The sequence below is a fragment of the Rousettus aegyptiacus genome, unplaced genomic scaffold (genome assembly GCF_014176215.1).
Source record: "Rousettus aegyptiacus isolate mRouAeg1 unplaced genomic scaffold, mRouAeg1.p scaffold_m13_p_12, whole genome shotgun sequence".
Lineage (NCBI taxonomy): Eukaryota > Metazoa > Chordata > Mammalia > Chiroptera > Pteropodidae > Rousettus > Rousettus aegyptiacus.
The window spans coordinates 10,779,965-10,793,050 of NW_023416287.1; the positions used below are offsets into that span (position 1 = coordinate 10,779,965).

The following is a 13,086-nucleotide window of genomic DNA, read 5'->3' on the forward strand; positions in this document are numbered from 1 at the left end:
CAGGCCCTGTCCTGTGCCTTCAGGAAGCCCTTAGTCTAAAAGAGGTTAAAGGGCAATGACAACCAGTGTGATAGCGACAGGTAAAGGTAAGTCCAGGGAGTTGTAGGAGCAGAGGAAAGGGGAGCCTACAGCAGCTTGGTGTATCAGGGAAGACCTCCTGGAGGAAGAACATCTCATAATGGTTTTGTAAGTAAGAGTGCACCAGGCAGCTGGAGGGGTGTGGGGGTGTGGTTGGTGGAACAGGGCGTTCTAAGCCAAACCACTATGATGAGAGAATGAGGGGAGAGGGACAGACCGAAAGTAACTTATACGGTTGATGCCAGTTGTGTCAGAGGAAGACACAGAGGGTGGGGGTAGGGACAGGCATCCATCTAAGGACTTATTTTACAGGAATCCAGGGTTCTATAACCAGAAGGGAGGTGGGCAGCAGCAGGCTTCGATCTAATGGGCCTGGCTTCCAAGCCTGAGGGTGGTCTATGGACCACCTACAACACAAGCTGGTGAGGAGCCTGATCCATATTTGAAGGCTGGGCCACACCCAGACCAATGGAATCCATAGGGTCTGGACCCAACGGATCTGCACTATTTTCACAAGAGCCCCATGTGACCGTGGTGCACAATCCAGTCAGAAAAACGCCATGCGCAGCTCTCCTACCTCTCCATCTCTACCTCAGTGATGGGGAATCGGTTCTCCGTGCTCCTAAGAAAAGGCAGAGGATGATTCATTTTCGTGGTCATGGATGTGCAGACATAAACACACCCTGCCAAGCCCAGGGAGTTCTGGGAATTACAGTCAGATGAGGCCAGAAGGGGAGGAAGAGGAGTGGGCAAAGATAGGGGACCTTAGTTAGTGTTTTGGGGGGTAGGAGTTCCTGTTCAGGCACCCAGCAAACAAGCCTGGTCCCCACCCAGCTCTTCCCAGGCCTCAAGGAGACAAAAGACAAAGCAGCAAGGAAGTAGCCACTTTTTATTCCACAACCAGGAAACTCCATCTACCACACAGTGAAACAAATCTGCAGCACGCCCACTATCTAGGGCAGTGCCATCCGACGGAATTTTCTGCAATGATGGAAATGTTTGTCCGCATGTCCAAAACTGTAGCCACTAACCACCTTCGGTTACTGAGCACCGGCAATGCGGCTAGCACGGCTGAGGAAATGAATTAATTTAAATTAATTTAAATTCAAATGCCGTATTTGGCTTGTGGCTACTGTATGGCACAGTCCAGCTCCAAGCCCTGGCCTAGTCCAGGGGCAGTTTGGTTCAAGAGCCAAGTCTGGGGACAGCAAGTGGCAGAAATAGCCCTCGGGGTCACCACCACCCCTTCCCAGAGAGAAACGGCAGCCCCAGCTGTGACGAGGTCAAGTCTCAGAGCGGGGGGACACCACGGGCACGCCGGATGAGGTTAGCCAGCCTCCTGGCCAGGCCGCCCGTTTTGGGCTCCTCAATGTGGAAGGTCCGGGTGAGGAGATTGTAGAAGGAGCCATAGCACACGGCCACCACCGTGCACGTGAGGCAGATGACGTTGTAGGGCATGCTGAAGTCTGGCGTCGGCAGGTTCACCAGCAGAGGCTCCGTGTAGAGCCGCACGAAGTAGCTAGAACTGTCCGAGACTGGGAACCTGGGGGTCAGGAAGGATGGTCATGCACGGCCGCTGCCCCTGCCTATCTTACCACGTCCCCTCTGGGCTGCGCCGGGCCAGCGCTCAGCGGTAAGGCTTTGCAAACTTTTCTTAGCCTCCAAACCTTTTTGACAGAAGAGATCTCAGACAAAAGCTCACTATGTGGACCTGACGGAGAGCTGCCTGATTCCGGGAGACAAGAGGGGCCCTGCCTTGCTTGGCTGCCTCCTCCTCAGCCTTCCTGGTCCCAGCCTAAAGGCCAACCCCTCAGAGAAGCCCGCCCAGATAACATGCCCGATGACTCCCGGCAGCGCCTCGGCCCCCACCACTCTCTGGAGCACAAAGCCCCCTCCAGACTATCAGCACTAGTGGGGTGGGGCGAGGCTGTTTTGTTCACTGTCGCGCTCTCTGAAGCAACCGGCATTCGGTAAGTGCTCAACCAAATATTTGTTGAGAGAATCGAAGAGTATTTGTGGGCTATAAATACTGCTCTTCTCACCTATTTATTCTTCTAGAAGCACTTCAGAATCACTAGGACTTTCATTAGGACTGAGTCGAATCTCCACATTGCCTTGGGAGAGGCAACACCTGGCCTCGACCTACCCTGCAGGGACCAGACCACCTGTGCCAACGTCCACCTCGAAGCAGGCAGGTGAGGCCACACTTACAGGCTGTTGAAGAGGGGGATCTCTTCCCAGTCCATGGGCTTAGCTGCCACCACGCTGGGCACGAGGGCGCTGAGGACGGACGGGCTGCAGAGAAGCAGGTGGGTATTCGTGAGTCATATTCCTCACATGCTCCCCACCCAGGGTTAGAGGCAGAGCAGGTGGACCAGAGGGCTGGGCAGCATGTCGGGCAGAGCCCACCTGACATAGAAGCCATGGTTAGGGTCTGGGGTGTACTCGGTCCACTTGAGCAGCGCTCGCTCAAACTGGATGGAGACCTTGGTGACCGAGTTGGCCGGCAGCTGAATCAGCATCTCTAGGAGGTGGGGCTGCAGCCGGTCCTGGGCAGGCTGGTAGTGGATGTAACCTGGGGACACACAAGGGTCAAGGGTCACCCATACCTTTTTCCTGATGTCAGACTACCTGCATGTCCTGCCGCACCTATCGAAACCTTGGGGCCTAGATCCATGTGCCCAGAAGGTGTACTCTGAGTCACAGAAGCCAGGGAGGCTCTAGGAAGGGAGCAGGGTCTCCAAAAAAGGGAGATGTTTCCAGGGCAACCATCCCAGGATGTGTTCGAGGGAGACTATCCAGAGCCTGGGACACAACTAATCAACCTTCACATCATGAAAACTGGGTGGCAGGCGGCAGGTGCCTCATGTGATGCAACAAGAAGTTCACAGAACCACCTGGGACGTTTTCCTGACAAAAGATGTGGGACCTGAACCTAAGCACGTCTGTAATACTAACTACCAAGACCCGAGAAAAACGGGGGATGGAGGAACATGCTAAACGCTGCAACAAGGACAAATTCGGACGCAGAACATTCTGTACAACAAACGTCCAGTCTGTCCGACAAATATATTTTCACAAAAAAGAATGGGAACGGTTGAAGATTAAGAGACCTAAGTGCACCACACAGATACAAGGTATTAATAACGGGAAGCTGTAGGTGGGGCGAGAGGGTATATGAGAACTACTGTACTTTCTGCTCCATTTTTCCATAAACCTAAAACTGCTCTAAAAAATTAAGTCTATTAATTAAAAAGAAAGAGAGAAATGTGAACGCATATCAAATAAATGCGACGTGAGGAATCTGTTTAGGTCCCAATTCAAACAGAGCAGTTATAAAAACCTTTTTGGAAGACCGTTGGAGCAAACAGGAGTGGCGACAGGCCGTATTGTTTTTTTTAAAGTCCTTTATCTGTTAGAGATACACACTGAAGTATTTAAAGGTGAATTGCTATGATGTCTAGGACTTGTTTTTAAAATAATCCAGGAAAAAAAAGAATAACCAAACCAAAAAAATAAAATAAGGGGAGAGACGAAACAGCAAAGACGGGAAGCTGGAGACCGCTAAAGCCGGAGATGGGTACGTGAGAATTGACTACACTTCCATTTGGGTGTGTGTTTGAGATTTGCCAGAGCGAAAGGTAAAAAAATAAATAAATAAAACAAAACCCGACAAAATACTTAGGTTGGATGTTCAAAATAGAGATTCTGAAGGTAGTACAAACAGTGGTGATGAAAATAAATAAAACTATTAACCACAGGCTTGAAAATATGGGGGAATAGAGGGGCTTAAAGACTTAAACCTGGCTGTCTGGGATGTGCTACATGTAACCGCCTCCCAAGAAGTCTTTCTGTGGAATCAGTCTCCCTCCGCTCCAGAGAGAAAGCACGTGCTTTACAGCTATGCCTGGCACGTAACAGAAAGCACTCAGGGAACAGGAACTCCTCTTTAGAAAAATAACAAAAATAAAACTTAAAAACAACACCACTTTGCCCCTCCCAAGGAAGCAAGGTCTGTTATCTTCTTTGCTCCCAATATTCTGTTCTTCTTGCTAGCCCTTTCTACATGAATCATCACAAAAGACTGTGCCTGAGGCACCAGGAAGGAGAAAGTAAGTGAAAAAGATAAGAAAACTACTGCCCTCCTAAGGTCCAGTTAAGAATCACCAGTACTATGTATTTTAATTATTTTGGCTTACAAATTACTTCCAGATCTGGCATTGGTGAGGCTACCCTTTCCATTCTTCAAACGATTTCTAACTCTTCCCGCCTGGGTGGTTTTTCCGAGGTATGGACTCCGGGAATTCCCCCGAGCAGTGAGGCCTGGGGCACCTGGAGGGAGGCTGAGCTGGGGTGGGTAAGGGCAGGGGCCTGGCTCGGGACTCGGCTCTCACTTGGTTTGTTCTCCTTGCCCTTGGAGGTGATGGTGAGGGTATGCACGTACAGCCGCAGGTACCAGGGCACGGTGTCCAGCAGCAGCACAGGGAAGGCCCGGTACGGGTGGGTGTTGTACAGCAGAGTGCTCAGCTCCCCGCTCTGCAGCCCGTAGCCACTCACGTATCGCTGGGCGTGCAGGAAGGGCACCGGCAGGGCCTCTGTGTAGAGCAAGGTCAGCAGTTAACACCTCCTAGAGGAAAGGGCCACTCCCCCTGCCACCACTCCCCAGGCCCCGTCCACAGTCTCGAGGCCAGGGAGGGAACATGGGAGGCTTTGCCAGCGGAAGGGGGATACCTGCATTCTGGAGTCAGCCCGGCCCTCCCCAGCCCACGGCAATAACAGAATCACTATTATTTCCCAAGTGCTTTTATGTGATGAGCTCTGTGCCCCGTCCAGCTCTGTGTTCTCATGATCTGCTGCAGTCTTCCTCGCTAACACTGAACACAATCACAATGACCGGTTTGACAGTCATTATGTTTCCTAAATGCAGGGCACCTTCCATCTTCAAAAAACATTTGTTGATTAAATGGATGCTTGGACGAACTCCATGTTTTACGTTAATTATCTCGTCCAATCTGCTAGGTATTACTGTCCTTGTTTTCCAGATGAGGCAGTAAGATTAGGAACCTGTCCGACGTCATGGAGCTTTGACAAAGTGGAGTCAGAAGCAGGATGGCTTGACTCCAGAGATCTGGGTCTAAACACAAGCCTGTTAACTCACGGTGACAAGACAGGGCTGTGAGTTGCCCCCAAGAGATGACATCTCCATAGCCTGCTGTGGCCCACCCTCACCCACCATGCTCCAAGGGTCTCTTCCACTTGAGCTGGATGTTGAGGTTGCGGGAGTTGTTGATCACAGCCGTGTTGAACAAGTCATAGACAGCATAGGTCTTCTGGGTGCCCAGGATGACGTCCTGGTATGTGCTGAGTGGGGGCGGGTTCACCTCCAAAGTCTCGTTGTCCTGGAGACACAAGAGCAGAGCTGAGAAGATAGCAGAGAGGCAGGCTGGCCTTGGGGAGGGGGGCGATGTATGCGGCTGGAGACCTTGGTACCTGGGTGTAGCTGGTGATGTCGACATAGACTCGGCTCTCTGAAGCCAGGGGGCAGGGCTCTGTGAGCGTTCGAGAGAACATCCGGAAGAGGGACCAATCTGAGGAGCAGAGAGAGGGTTTGGGCAGGAGCTGGGACCAGGCCTGGTTCGCATAAACAGGGTGAGGCTGGCAGTAAGTGGGTAGGGATGAGTTGCCATGGTAGCTTACCTTTCTTCCCCTGCCCAGTGACGAAGGCATCAAATACAACGGAAAGGGTCTGCCTTAGTTCCCAGGAGACGCTGGTACAGCGTGCATTCTACCACAAGGGCCAGACAGCAGCAATGAGGATGTGCCGGTCTCCCAACCACAGAGCCTCAGGAACTCCTACCTGGAGTCAGTCCCTTGTCTACTATGCATCTTCACATCCATCGATTTGCTACCACGCACTACTGAGCACTACTGTGCCAGCAACTTGATATGCAGCAGTTAGATGAACCATCGCCAACAACTACAGGAACGACTACTACTATTATTCTCATTTGACAGATAGGAAATCCAGGCTCAGGGAAATAAAATGATTTGTTCAAGGTCATGCCAGCTAGCAAGTGACTGAGCAAGCAGTCGCATCAGCACAGCTATTCTGGGCCACTGTGCGCCATGACAGATTTACTGAATGCCTGCCAGGCACCCACCCACTCAGTTTCCCTGGTATGTGGCCAACAATCCGAGAAATCATCACGACATCTACCACTTACTACTGGCTCAGACCTTGACAGACACTGGGCTACCTGCTTTACTTGCACTTTCTCTCAGAGCCTCTGGATGGCATCTGCCCCCATTCCCCATGACTTACTCTGCACACAGGACGGATATGCACTGCCTGGGAGTGGTAGCTAGTGTGGAACAAGCGATCAGCCTTCAGCAGCACAGAGAGGCCTGCCTGGAGGAGGCAGGAAGAGATGAAAGGTCAGTGCCCTGCACACTGCCAACTCCACCCATTCTCTGGGGCCCCCATCCACATTCGGACCACTCTGGCCTCACCTTGGAACTACAGGGCAAGAGTTTCTTCCAGGGAGTGAGGTTCTCGGTACAAACCACCTCCCGCGGCAGCACAGCATAGCGCAGGAAATGGTGATCAGTGCCTGAGGGACAGAAGTCTGTCTGGGTAGGCCCTGGCGCCCCAATCTTCAGGATCCACACTCTAGAGATGGGGGTGACTGCTTCTGCTCCCCGTACATCTCTCTAGCACTGCCATCAGTCCCAGCTGGGGGAAGGACCCTCTCCTTCCCTCGAAAGAAGGCAATGCAGAGACAGCACAGTCTCCGGAAGCCTGTTTCTTTAGCCTACACACCAAGATTTATGATCTGGCCCAGCTGAAGATGGAGGAAGCCGAGGGGAAAGGAGGCAAAGGTTTGGGCAAGAGGTAACGGGAAGAAGGAGAGGGCCACAGGGGCTTCTCACCATTGGCCAGCCCCAAAGGTTTGAAGGAGGCAGTGGGAGTAACCGTGTTGGTGGAGTCGATGAAGTTGAGAGAGGCGCAGAAGATCCCTGAGAGGACATTGCTGAGCTCCTTCCAAGATTTGTCCACACTGGATGGAGACACAAACCCCCTCACTGTCCCGGGGCTGCCTCTGCTCCCTTCTCAAAGCCTGCAGTAGGCCGCCATACCATTAGACTGGCTAGTTGATGGAGCTGGAACAGCACTGCTGCCGCTGCTCAGCCTCTTCCTCCTCGCTCTCCTCTGGACATCCCTGCAGGCCCCCAGGTGATTCCTCCGGCCTGGGAATGCCCTACTTACTCCCATCTGCCCACCTTCACAGAGGCTTCCTCCTCTAGGAAGTCTTTCCTGCCCTTCTCAACCACAGCCTCCACCTGTGTTGCTGTGGATCTAACCATCCGAGTCTCTCACTAGGTCTCTCCTGAGAAATGGCTAGCTGGTAGATCATTTCTCTTCAACTTGGCTGTGAGCAACCTGAGGGCAGGGAGCAAATTTGGATCACCTGTGTATGTTTCACAAAACCATGTAAAGTGCCCTACACCTCAGGGGCTGACCTCAGCTTACTGGTCTACGCTGAGGTGTGCTCAGCGCAAAATGACATACTTCCCTATGATTACCCTGGGCAGGAAGGTAAGTCTTGGTTCTATCATCAGGCTGGGGAGTCTGATGTCTACAAAGGCTTGTTGAACGAGGAAAACAACCATTCTAGGACATCCCACCCCCCCAAAAAAAACCCATCGAATTAAATTAGTTGTTTTCTTCTTACAGAAATATCAAAACAGATCTGCTCTATTAATCATAGAAAGCATAAAAGTAGAACAGCTCCATATTATAGGCTCTTACAAGCTGAGGAAGGGCAGTGACTGCACAGCAGATGGGAAAAAAGGCAAGGGAGCCAGCTTTCGGGCAAGAGAGAAAGGCTTGGCAATTTGTGGGTCACTGCTTGCTCCTTATTTGATTTCACCTCAGGTCTGGAAATAGCAAGAGAAGGAAGTATATTCAGCAAAATAAAGAATGTCACTCAGAGATAATATTATTTCTTACTTCCAATGTGGCTTTACCCCCATGGAATTGCTGCCTGCTGGAACTGCTGCCCCCAAAGGCAGTGGCAGGATGACAACACCTTCCCCTGCCACATTCCCTCCATGGCCTGCAACAGGCCTCAGGGTGGGCACTCACTCAGTGACGGTGTCTTGGAACCAGACCCAGAGCTCTGCACCTGATGGAGCCTGCAGGAAGGGTGGTCCCCAGTATCTAGTCCTCCAAAAGCCTTGCGTGAGTGACAGGTGCAGCTCCCGGAGAGAATACTTGGAGATCAATTGCCCTAGGGCCTTTGGGAAGAGCCTATAATGAGACACTGGAGAAGGGGAAGCAGGTGAGTGATGATCCTGGAGGAAAGGTTCTCAGCCACTACAAAGAAGCAGTAGACTAAGTCTCTGGCGTCAGAGAGATCTGAATTCCAGACCAGACTGCCATTTACCAACGATGTGATCATGAACAAGTGCCTGTATCTCTACACCTCTAATTTCTTCCTAGTAATCTTTCACAGAACTTAGCATTGGGGGTAGCACCCGGTATAAATGATAACCGCCAACAGCATCATCATCAACACGGTGGGGAGGGAGCTCTAACTAAAAGGCAGCCTGGAGATGCGGAAAGTGCACTGGACCAGCAGTTAGAAGCCACTGCCCATCTCCGGGCTTTAGTTCCGTCAACGGTACAATGGGGTTCTTCAGCAACTATCCTATCCTCCCCCCCCAAGGTCCTACTTTGTCCGGTTCCACGCCCATGGCCCAGAACCACAAGGCGTGCCTCCAACCCACTCCCAGCAGGTGCCACAGATATCTTTGTCCCATCAGTATAGTCCTCTCACCTTCTCCCTGCTGCAGCTCCGAATCCCAGAGTGTACGGAACTGGAATGTGGCGGCTACGTCTCCAGAAGGCAGCGGGGTGATGACGAGCTCCTCTCGCAGGCTGTCGCGTGGGGTCTGTGCATGGACCCAGCCCCCGGGACCTAGGAGCAGCAGCACGAGCGCAGCGAGCGGCAGCGCGGCCGCCATGCCTGCGGCCGCTTCCGCCCCACTGCGGTGCCCGCCTAACGCGAGGCCGGCCTCCAATAGAGAGAGCGTATGAGAAGTGACTTCCGGTGCCGTCCCGGAAACCGGGATGCGGTTACCAGAGCAACGGTCTGGCCAGCCCCTTCCAGGATAGCGGGTGTAAGTAGGCTCTGGGAGGGCGTCCAGGGCGGTGGGCGTGCGGCGTAGCTGGGGGATGGATTGAGGATTCACCCAACTTTCAGGTATTTTCACCCACGAGAAAGTGCTTGATTATACCGAGTGCCGCCACTGCTGTTGTGCCTTTGTGATAGATGAAGAAACAGACTGAAAAAGAGACTAATTACTTTGGCGAGGCGACACTGCTTGGCTCCTGCCTCCCTGGCTTTTAGTATCTCCATTTGCTCGATCCTAAGCTTAACCAGCTCCTCTGGCGGCAGAGCTTTGCTGCAAACCCTCAAATAACTGGCTCTTTTCTTATGAAAAATTTCAAACATACAGCAAAGGTGAAAGAATGAACATCTGTTTCCCTATCATCTAGATTTCACCATTAACATTTTACTATACTTGCTTGATCACATTTCACTGTATAATTCCCTCAATTCATCTTATGTTTTAATGCATTTCAAAGTAAATTGCAGACATAGGTACACCTCCCGCTAAATATTTCAACATGTGTTATCATTAGAGTTCAATATTTGTTTACATTTTTCTTTTGGTGTAAAATTTACATATAATGAAATGCACAACTCTGAAGTGCATTCACTGAGTCTGACAAATGCAGACACCTGGGTAAAGGAAACTACAATCAAAATCTAGAACATTCCTAAACCCCCAGAAAGTTGGCTAATGTCCCTTGCCAGTCAATCCCTGTCCCCCAACCTTCCAGAGGCAACCACTTCTGATTTCTCTCCTCAAAATAATCTGTTCTAGAGCTTCATATGAATGAAATCATTATATAATATGTATACTCTTTTGTGTAAGGCTTCTTTCATGGGAAGAATGTTATTGAAAATCATAGGGATGATGGTCTTGCATGTATCAGCAGTTTCTTTTTATTGCTGTATGGTATTTCATTTTATGAATATACCATAGTTTATCCATCCCTTTGATGGACACCTGAGCTCTTTCAAGTTTTTAGGTATTATGACCGAGGCCACTCTACAATCTAATTGGCAAACGTTTATCATATAAATGATAAACGTTGGCAAACGTTTATCATATAAATGATAAACGTTTGCAGATGTGTGTTTATTATTTTTATCATATTTACCTTGGGTAAATATTTAGGAGTAGTCAGAGTAAGTTAGGTGTATGTTTAATTTTATAAGAAACTGCCAGACCTTTCCCCAAAATGTGTCATTTTAAACGTACTAACAATGTATGAGAGTTCTTGGTCAACATTTGTTTTTAATTTTTTTGACTTTTTCATTTTAGCCATGTGGGTATGTAAGTAGTGGTAGCTCATTATGACTTTAATTTGCATTTCTCTGGTACCTAATGATGTTGAGCATCTACTCATGTGCTTATTGGCCAGTCATATACTTTGTGAGGTTTTTGCACCCTCCCCTCTTTTTTACCGGCTGGTTTGTCTTTTTATTATTGAGGTATAAGAGTTCAAATGTTTAATTCCTGCCTTAGTTTTTCCAGCTGCTCTATGGAGAGCACATTTATGATGAATTTTACACACAATTTCTTGGTAAAACTCACAACTATGCTTCTATGAAGAGCCAAATTTGGTGTCACACAGGTCTGACAAGATATACCCCAATCAACCAGAGAAGAAGTGTCAAAAAAGGTGGCTTTATCTCATTATGACTTCTCTCTACCTACACCCAGTATTCCCGTCCCAGTAGACATGGAATGGAAGGAAGGCCATGAGTTTAGAAGTCAGAGAGATATGGGTTCAAAAGCCTCATACCAGCCTTTAATCCATATGAGCATGAGCAATCTGAGTGTCACTTTTCCTCTTCTAATACAGATAAATTTTCCTTCTCTCTAAAATGGATAAACCTACTTTTAGGGTTGTTGTAAGGATTACAAGTAATGTACATATGGGATCTGGAATGTAATAAGTGCTTAACAACATTTACTCAAATAATTCTTTTTGGTAGATACTAATATCTCCCTTTTACAGATGAGAAAACTGAGGTAAAGAAACTGAGATAATTGCCTAAGATCACAGTGAGTGATGAAGCCAGGACTAGAGGACACACTATCAATCTCAAAATTAAAAAAAAAAAAAGGGCGGGGGGAGGGGGGACTGCCACCATCATGATTATGATCATTTTGTATTTCTATGCTTGCTTTTTAGAATTGTCTGTCCTCATCATTGAAGACCCAGCTACCTCCAGAGACTTACCTTCTCCCTCTCCAGTGTGCTACAGTCCTCTGTGCATTTCTGCTGTAGCCTACATTATATTTCCATTATCCTTGACCATGTCTGCTCCTGGAAGAGCTCCTGGTCACCTTAGTATTTTGTTGCCTAAGCAACGAAGCTAGCATATAGCAGGTGCTCAGTAATGTTCGAATGAACAAACACACAAGACAACATCATAGCACAGTTCCATGTGTCCCCCACACTGCCATGCTATTCACAGTATCAAGTTCTGTGCACTCCTGGGGACTGCTACAGTGTGAACCTTCTAGAGAATCTTCCCCCAAGTTGTGGTCCCTCCTGTTTCTTCCACAATACAGGATTCTACAGGATGAGTTTGTCTTTTTTACTCTTCTCCAGAGTCTATGACAAGTCTGTGCAACAGACAGAAGTAGCCACACTGTGGCTTAGAGATTGAAAACTGGGCTGCTTGCCTTGGAGTTGGCTCTAAATCATTGTCCCATCTCCAAGGGCACAGTGTTGCCTCAAAAGACAGACAGCTGGGGATGCTGGCACTGAAGACCAGCCAAGCCCCTGTGGTTTGGCAGAAGAAGAAGTCATTGTCCAACCAGGAAGTGGTCCTGGGATCTAAGCTGACCCTAGACTTTTCCAGGCAGGGCTGGGACTCATAATAGCTGAACTAAAGGCTCCCCATAGGCTCACAAACAATTCTGCCTCTCCAGAGGGCTATAGATCCCTCCTCCCATGCAGGCTCCCTGCCCCAAACCCTACAGATTCTAGTATCACGTGCCTGGGTTACTAAGAGGTTTGTTGACATATTCATAGCAATCAAGCTAGTCTAGCTTCTCATCACTCATCTTGTGGGGGAAGTGGGGTGATCCTGGGAGCTGAGAACCCCTTGCAAAGCAGAGCTGCAGGGTTCATGGGCTGTAGCCCAGGAAGAGGCTTAGCCACAGTCAGTATGAAGTTGAACCTTGCTTGAAAAGAAGGGAGAAGTAACAAAACAGACTATGTGTGCAGCAAAGCCATAAGCAATCCAGAAAAACTGCAAAATTTCACATGATACTGGGCCTTGGCCCAGCTCAGTAGATGATCTCAACTTGCACATGGAGGCTTTTAGACAAAAGGAGCAAATACTCCCACAAAACTCTCCCTGGCGCTAGGAAAAGCACTTAAAGACTGTCACTTACGAAGGCCTCCTGCAGGGGTGAAAGCAGAATGAGACTATGGGAAGTCTGCCGCCTTGTCACTCAACCTGGGTGGCACAAAAAGCTTTGGGATTTAGGCTGAAAGTTGTTGATCCCATGGGTGGTTTTTGATGTTTGAAGGGAGGTGTTTTTTTCTAATGTGAGAAATGGCTTCGTGTTCTTTAAGGCTGAGCCCTTTCATTCCACTTTCTCCCTGAGCAAGTTCATTCACATCCATGGCTTCACTGGGCACCCATTCATTGATAACTCACAGATTTATTTTCTAACCCAATCCTCTCACCTAAATCCCACATTCATGGGTCCTAGTACCTACTCAACATGTCCTTTGGATGTCTCAAATTCATCATGTCCAAAACCAAATTTATGACCTTCCCAAACCTGGTTCTCTCCTAAACTGCCCATCTAGGTAAAGCACCCTCCAAATCATCCTGTTGCACCGGC

General features: G+C 49.3%; 1 protein-coding gene across 1 annotated transcript; it reads right to left on the reverse strand.

The window, feature by feature from the left end:
- Positions 1–948: 948 nt before the first annotated feature.
- PIGT (phosphatidylinositol glycan anchor biosynthesis class T) lies at positions 949–9,144 on the reverse strand. Its single transcript, XM_016152387.2, has 12 exons — positions 8,919–9,144; positions 8,225–8,402; positions 7,009–7,136; positions 6,589–6,689; positions 6,401–6,487; positions 5,776–5,863; positions 5,569–5,666; positions 5,312–5,477; positions 4,473–4,673; positions 2,488–2,653; positions 2,290–2,373; positions 949–1,621 (listed from the first exon to the last, which is right to left on the reverse strand). The coding sequence occupies exons 1-12, from the start codon at positions 9,103–9,105 to the stop codon at positions 1,369–1,371; spliced, it is 1,737 nt and encodes a 578-aa protein (XP_016007873.2). The 5' UTR covers positions 9,106–9,144; the 3' UTR covers positions 949–1,368.
- Between the last annotated feature and the right edge of the window lie 3,942 nt (positions 9,145–13,086).